At 35.1% G+C, this 8,416-nt stretch overlaps 2 protein-coding genes across 2 annotated transcripts in view; one reads left to right on the top strand and one right to left on the bottom strand.

Annotated features, from left to right (window-relative positions):
• Positions 1–2,540, top strand: part of LOC108748764 (glutamic acid-rich protein) — a 7,586-nt gene extending 5,046 nt beyond the window's left edge. Inside the window, exons 3-4 of the mRNA XM_018487096.1 lie at positions 1,269–1,443; positions 1,543–2,540. Of these exons, the coding sequence (XP_018342598.1) occupies positions 1,269–1,443; positions 1,543–1,610 (243 nt within the window). The 3' untranslated portion in view covers positions 1,611–2,540. The remainder of the gene's footprint in view (positions 1–1,268; positions 1,444–1,542) is intronic.
• A 2,629-nt stretch (positions 2,541–5,169) lies between these two features.
• LOC108748077 overlaps positions 5,170–8,416 on the bottom strand; it is a gene marked incomplete at its 5' end in the record, with an annotated part of 5,188 nt that continues 1,941 nt past the window's right edge. Inside the window, 4 exons of the mRNA XM_018486076.1 lie at positions 5,170–6,575; positions 6,671–6,807; positions 7,506–7,747; positions 7,861–8,014. Of these exons, the coding sequence (XP_018341578.1) occupies positions 6,456–6,575; positions 6,671–6,807; positions 7,506–7,747; positions 7,861–8,014 (653 nt within the window). The remainder of the gene's footprint in view (positions 6,576–6,670; positions 6,808–7,505; positions 7,748–7,860; positions 8,015–8,416) is intronic.

Raw genomic sequence — 8,416 nt, 5'->3', positions numbered from 1 at the left:
ACCACCACCACCACCACCACTACCACATCACTACCACATCACTACTATTACTACCACTACCATCACACTGCCGCCGCCGTCATCACCATCACTATCAGTTCCTACCCTACCACCATGATCAGTCAGCTACGCCGTATGGTCACGAGGCCGGCGTTACCGACGCGGTTCTCGCAGTCGTGCACGGTGCAAAACCGGAGCGACATTAAAATATGCCGAATGTTGGAAACCGTTGCGGAGTGTCGCCCCAACATTTTTAGACATATCGGAGCGGACGCCATATTACTCAGCGCGCTGTATTTTATCGTGACGATCTCGATCGCTGTCGCGATAAATCGCATTCCAAAGTAATACATCAAACGATTTCGGGGTTCTCATCGTCGGCATGTTTTCAGATTGCCCTCGGAGCAAACTCGGCTCTCGGCTGCTGTCGTTCTCCCCTTCTCTCTCAAAATCGATAAACTATGATACTTATTGCGTTATGGCCGTTACGGGCCATCGGGACTGGATCAAGGGCATGGTTCTACAACTGAACGGCAGGGGGAGGGAGGATAGGGGGAAATTAACGTTGCACGCGTGTGTAGGCGATTATAGAGTTTACATTCCCTTTTGCCTATTTTATGTAAAGTACGTTAATCTCTCTCTGTCTCTCTCTCTCTCTCTCTCTCTCTCTCTCTCTCTCTCTCTTTCTCTCTGCCTCTCCCTCTCTCCCTCTCTCCCTCTCTTTTTCGTACGCGCAATACGCGCGCGCACACGCACACACCTTCAGCACGCGCCGCTTTGAAGTACGCGGGGGCGAAGTCACAGGACAGCTCCGCGAGCTAAACGTTTATCGGTAAAGTTGTGATACTCTCTACTACCTGTTCTTCGTGTTTTCGGCTCTGCCGGATCGCTCAGTTCTCTCCGCCATTTCCCTTTTCCTGTTCCTACCGTATTTTAGCGTGCAGGGAAAGTCCCCCACTATACCCCACTCCCTTTTCGCGCCACCATATTTCTTGGCGGGAAGGGATCTTATCCTCGCCGGCCGGTATGCTTTCCTCTGTCCTTCTTTCGCTATCACCGCCGGCGCCGCATTTTCTATTATCCATTTGATGCTGAAAAAGGGGTACGCCTTCTTGACTTGTGTACGCAGAATGAGACGAGATATCAAACATAAATTTAAATTCTATATCGGGACACTCGTAATCGGGTAATAAATCGCTCGTTTATTCATCAGCTGCCTATTTATCTCAAGATTTGTTTTAAAAAAGTATTTTTCTTTCGTGTTACAGGAGAAGAATGAAGAAACAAAGAAACAGAAAAAGGAGGAGAATGGAGATGGTGAGGTAGAAGAAGAAGAAATTGAAGAAGAAATCGAAGAGGAAGAGGAAGTAGATGGTGATGGAGAGGAAGATGATGATGATGACGACATACCAGAAGGTGAAGAAGATTTAGAAGAAGGAGAAGGTAAATATGTATAAGCGATTTATCCAACTGTATCTCGAATGGATTTTTTAAATGAAAATGCTTCTACTTACTGAAACACATTTATTGTTACCATTACAGACGAAGAGGATGATGACGCGGAAGGTGAGGTAGAAGGTGAGGTAGAAGACGATGAAGACGACGCATAATGAAAAAAGGGAAAACATTATGCAATTAAGAAGGGAGGCGTTAGGCACGTGACGACATCATGGTCGATTTTTGGCAAACTCAGCAAACTTCTCATATTGAGTAGTTGGTAACAATGTTGATATCCATCGTGCCCACAATCCGTGTTATTGGATCCTCTCTATCTTCCGACCTACAAGTAAAAATTACCACCTCACCAGAATTGTGGTGGGCTGACGCATTAGATGTAATTCTCTACTTGTCTTGGCTTTTCGCAATTCTGGTTTAGCCGTCACCAAATGCTATTGGGTAGTTTGAATGATAATTGTATATTCGTCCTGAGGATTCGATGATGAGGATTTGATCTTATTTGCTGTCTAGATTCTTATTTCCATCGCGATCGATCGTTCTATCGTTCATGTGCATGATTCCCAAGACGAATCTACCGTTTTATCCGAACCACCTACTAACTGGTATTTGCCGTCATCTGGCTTTCTTCGTCGGGACAATTAATAACAAAAAACTTATTTAAGATATAAAAAAAAACTTATATTTAAATAGTGTAAAATTGATATTTGAAGGTGATGATTTTTTTACATTTAAAATCAAATTTATGTTTGTAGTTCGACGAATGTCTCTCACCTTGTGCGTGTGATATGTTTAGTTCTTCTTCTCGAATAGAAATGTGTAATTGCAGTGTCTTCACAGGAGCGCGAGGCTTATCGAGCAGAATTAAGCGATTCATACGTAACATATACGGCAAATAAAGTAAATAGGCATGAATGGACATCTCTCGGCATTAAATGTATAATAAAATGAGAGAAATCTTAAAAATAGACGTAACACCGCTTCGTGCTCCTGTTTGATATAGAGACAGGAATTAAGATAAATGCAACGCTCGCGTCAAGTAGTATGGATGAATAACATGTGACTTTAATATTGCATAATAATTATACATAGCATGTATAAAGTTATGGGATAAGAAACATTTTATTATTAACGATAATATTATGTAAACGTAATATAATGCGGAGAGGTTGTTACACTTTAAGGCTTGGGCATACATAAGGGAGAGAGCATCGAACAGTCAACTTGTAAAGTGTAAGGGCCCCATCACCCTTCTCTATTCATTTCGATCAACTATATCATTTTTTGTAGAAGATAAGAGTTCAATTATATACATAGATAAATCTACATACAATATACATACATATATATATATACACATATATATGCGTATGTATGTATAATATATACATATATGTAAATATATGTGTGTGTATATATATATATATGCACACACACACATACACACACACACACACACACAGAGCACACACACAGCACATATATAAAACTCCAGAACTGCCGTACATGACGCGAAATTATAAAAGAGAAAAGAATTTCAAACTATATATTGTGAATTATGTATTAAATACTCTCCCTATTTTTAAATGTTCTCATTTGAGTGTAACTCGAGCGTTTCAGTGTTACTTTTATCTTATTATGATTTTATCTCAACTTTATTGTGGACTATTTTCATGGCAATGATTCTTGGACTGTTGTAAAATGAGTTAGCGATATTTATTCATTTTCACATATATTACCTATATAGTCCACATTTCGAAATCTTAAATGACGATATACACCATCAGATTTGACGATGGTATTTAAAAATTTTTAGTAACCTACAATGTTGACATTGACGATAATGATGTTGTTTTGCTGGTTCAACAACTGAAAAAATTTCTCTTTGTGCAAGAGTCGGCGAATCATTGCGATTGGCGTGTCCGTGTCGCTACTTATTTTCGGGAGACTGTTAGATAAAAGGGTGAAGAGACATTGCGGTTATACCATTGTACCATAGCAGCATAATAATTAAATAAAGGTAACGATAATTTGAATGCGAGAAGATGTCCCACGTTTTAATGTACAAATATTTTCGAATGAGATAGTTAAATAAAACGCAGTTAGATCAGAGAAAATGAATTTGTTCTCGTAAGTAGTGATGAGTTTAATATCTGAAAACTATGAGGAGAGATGAGCGGTAAAGGCTGCTCGAAAACCACACGGACTAAAAATCCCTCTGTATGGAAACCAAGGAGATGGAGGTTGGACTCGTGTAATGTTGATACTTACAAAAATCTCTTACCGTCGAACGATTCGATGGTACAAAAGAAAAAAAAAATTCGAATACTCCTCATAACATGTATGTAACGCGTCCAACAAAGCCGATCAATGTCATTGTGATGCGTGCAGGTCATACCATCTCCGGCAGTCTCTGTTAATCTACGATTTTATACGCTGCTGTATTTACACGTGTTTACTTCAAGATAGTAACTTGACGATAACAAATTGGCAAAGGACTATCTTAAAGTACAGGTGCCTGAGCAAAATCAGTACTTTAGCGTTTCATAGTATACTATACTATACATATTATAAGCATAGGTCCATTTAATTTTATTAAATACAATGCCAAGCCCCGTTGGCAACACACATCCTGAAAAAAAGAGACTTGCGTTTTGTACTGTGTCAAGCTCGGCAGAGTACGGTACTCTTCTTCGCGCTCGAGTACTCGACGCGACTCACAAAATTCACTTACTGGTGCTAACGGGTCTTACAATCAATCAGGCTGATCGCCCACGTACCGTTACACCCCTACATTTGTTAGGTAAGCATGAAAAGAAGTTTAAGACATCAAATCTGGTAAATGACATGTGTGTCACACGATTTAATATAAACGAAAATCCTAGGCTAAGAATTTGGTTTGTGTGTTCATAAGTCTTGTTCAAGCTACTTTTGTACAGGATACCATTTGCATCATCTCTTTCAACGTATTACAAGTAACCGACACACCACAGACTATATATTTCTGCCCATTCCATCAAAACTGAAACTTTCATTGTATTTTTAAGTAAATACATTTTGGAAAACAACACGGATGGCTTTTTTATTCTTCACATGTGTGTGAAGCAAATTATTTCTTCCCCGTTTGTGGATTATACATATACTTGCATAATGTATTGCTACATCCTTGCGAATACATTTGTGCAATTCAGGGACGCTGTTTGAGAAAAATTGTAAAGTAATATTATACGACAGTTGTATGCCGTATATATACATGTATGTAAGCTACATTTTTATATTGAAATAATCCAAGCGTTCACTGCCGACTTTTTCATGCTAAGTACACGAGAGCGCTACTTATCGATCGATGTTATGTAAATATGCAGTCGTAACTGTAAATATGCACTTTTGTTGTATCTTTAAACAGGATATTAAGTGCTCACAAAATGATCCGACGCAGTAAACTAAGGATCGATGTGTGTATATATACATATATATTTTACTGTTTTTTCATTTTCCATTGCGTTTAATTTTCTTCTAATGTTTATGACAATGCTTTTATGAAAGGACACATTTATGCATGACATATGATGTAAAACAGCAATAAAATCATAAAATTTATATGAAATTGTTAAAGTTATCAAATATCACATTTTCTTATATTTATAACAACTTTTTTTATTTACATTATTACAGATATATGGCAAATAATAAAGTATAGTTCTTAGATATAAGATAATTCCTTATAACATTTCCTGCACGTTACAGTAATAAATTACCTGAGGTGTATGTGATTGTAAAAATATATTTTATATCAAAACACTGTCATTGCTATGTTACTTAATCTAATAAAATTGTTCGATAGATTAGAGAATTGCACTTTTTCTCTTACTATTATACTTTTCTTAAATAAAGCTTTTATAAACGTGTATAAAATGAAAGTACCTGGACCCTGGACGGAACATTCATCGAAAATTTTTGAGTACGATGACTTTTCAACGTCTTTTTACTACACCCTTTCTTTACATTAATTCTTAATATATAATCATATGTCAAGTGTGTAAATGTACAAAGTGCGATTTTGTAGAAACGTATGTAACTGTGTAAAAAAAAAAGATAAAGCTGTTGTAACAATAAACATAGAAAACGCATGCAAATATTCATATCTAATCTAATAATTTACAATATTGCCTGCAAATTTGTTCACTTCGGCACAATTTCTTCTTATTGTGCGTAATTCTATTTGTCGCAAAGAATATTGTATAATTTATATACGTATGAAAAACAAGTTATGAACTTTGATCACAGACAGAGCATTTACTTCGCACCACACAATCAATATTTCGTACATCAGCACTGCTTTAATAACTCTCAATTTATAACGGCAAAACGAATACTTTGCGTCAATATCGCTTTCAGATCACGGACTAAACAATTTATCTTGGACAGACAGTGCCGATTATGTATAATTACATAAAGATAAATTATATATCACAAGCAACTGAATATCAAAATTTTATATTGTTCCAACTAATTCTCGCCGATGAGTATATAACAATTGTGTATCAAATATTTAAGTTTCTATAGAGCAGAGCATTTCCTTTTGTTCATTTTGTCATAAAAATTTATACATTTTCTTAAACAATGTATAAACTATAAATTAAATGTAAATCTAAACAAGATACAGATTGCATATCGAAATAAATTTATGTCTTATATATGCCCTTGTATTGGACATGATGTCTTCAGCTTATTTCTTATAAGAAAAATAATTCAATCGATTTTTTCGAAGGCAGTGAAGAAGAGCACTAGTGTGCATAAAACCGTAGTTGAAATGTGAGTTTCTTAATCATAATTTCTTTGACCAATCTAGCATCAAGCCAAAATAACATTAGGTTGAAAGGTATGCTGGAATGCCTCTAGCTCTCTCTCTCTCTCTCTCTCGTAGTAATAGTAGTAGTGTAGTAGTGCTTTTATGTACTTTAGTACGAAATCATATCTTTTGATAAAAAGTTATATCCTCAGCCATCATTTTCTCGATTAGTTGTAAGTATTTTATTATCCAAAACTGAAAGTTCTTGGTTCACATTTATCCATGAAATACGCTCGTTCGTGTTTCTTTCTTCAACGTTGTTCATAGACTAAAATAAGACAAAAATTAATTTAAGAATTGTATATTATATATGTGTGAATAATAAATACTTTGTTCAAATATTAACACGCGTAAGGTATTTACTTGTATAGAATCGGAGATGGATAATCCAGTCGATAAATTTGCGGTAAGGTTTCCAAAATCCGCAAAATCAGAGGAATTCCAATTAAGATTGTATTGCTGACTGTCCATGTCTAGCAGACATGAGACTCCTGCAGTGTCTAAAAAATTGATACATCAGGGCTGTGTTCAAAATTTCACTCGGGTGAACCCATATATATCTTTGTTTAACATTTGATGGACAAGTAAAATAGTACATAGATACATATGTGAATAAAATTTCTGAATATAGCCCAGAATATAAATAATTGTTTGAAATGTGGTGACGTCCTCCTGTAAAAATGGTTGTAAAAACTCATAATCAGCGGGTCTCAGATTTCTCACCATCACCACATAATCTCATTTTAGAAGAAGAGATTGAAGAAGCATGATTAAAAAGATATAGATCTTAGTTATATCAAATCTAAGGCGGTTACAGTTGAAACGTTGTTTTGTTTAAAGGTGTTGTAAAAGTTCTGTAACTTGTATACAAAAAGAGAAAGCCTCCCGCACTTCGGATTACATGAACGCACAATAAATTTGTAGAACTAAGATTGAAAGTTTAGAAAAAGACTTCAACTTTACTACAATTTATGCATATGTTCGATAAACCGCCTTATATGGCGTTACTCTGTAACAAATTTAATTCCTTTTGATTTAATTGCGATTGATTTGGTAATTACGATTGATTATAAAATTAAACGTCTAAGATATTTGATTATTTCTTTATTAGTTGAATGTTTGATTGATACTGTTGTATTAAATATGAATTGTACTCCATAAAGAAACAATGATTATACAATAATAAATAGGAAGTTACCGATGTTATTTAACGGCTGTAATCCATCTTGATTTTCTGATGTTACTTTGTTTAATAACAAGTTCAGTTCCTGCTGATTCAATTGCGATTGATCTGATAATTGTGGTTCATTATAAAATTGAACATCCAACATATTTGGTTGTTGCATTATTGGTGTAACGTTATTTGGTTGATACGGTTGCTGCACCAGAGATGGATTGTAATCCATAGGGGATGGTGTTCGCCCTGGTGACATTTGAGGCCTGAAAAGTATTAAGTACAAAAATACTATTTATTATTTGAATGTAAAGTTTCTGTTTTTACATTTTTATTTAGTTCCATTTATTTTAATCTCTTAATCTTGATTGTTAATTACCTTAAAGTTTGCATACTGACGTGTGGTTGTGAGAACGAACCTATAGGTTGCAGATTGAGATTGCTTGTATTTGCACCTGAACTTCCGAATAATGGTATCCGCTCGACTGGTTCAGCTTTGATGATATTGAAGCCAATAAGTTGATTCCCAGTAGCTACAATGTTACACAGAACATGTATGCTATGCATGTACTTTTTTCATTACGAAAACATGATTCTATTAAAGCAATTAAAATGATTTTGATTCACATGCATGATGTTGTGAAATGATGTTATTAATAATAAGCATGCAAAAAAAAAAAAACAGAAAATCCTCAATGAAGAAGCGTGATTTCATGCATACGTATTATACATGCAATTTTATATATTTTCACTCTCAAACTTTTCAAATTGAATTCCACAAACACTATTTTCTGTATTCTAAATAATCACGTCTAATTTAAATCATTAGTAAAAATAAATTTTCACACTGAATACAACATTACTACATCGTACCTGAATTGTCAACATGTATTAATATGAATTTTTATCTGAAATTGTATGGGAATAGAGAATAA

The sequence above is a fragment of the Trachymyrmex septentrionalis genome, unplaced genomic scaffold (assembly GCF_001594115.1).
Source record: "Trachymyrmex septentrionalis isolate Tsep2-gDNA-1 unplaced genomic scaffold, Tsep1.0 scaffold109, whole genome shotgun sequence".
NCBI lineage: Eukaryota > Metazoa > Arthropoda > Insecta > Hymenoptera > Formicidae > Trachymyrmex > Trachymyrmex septentrionalis.
Note: the sequence above shows the minus strand (reverse complement) of the source record. Positions and strands in the feature narration are given on the sequence as shown.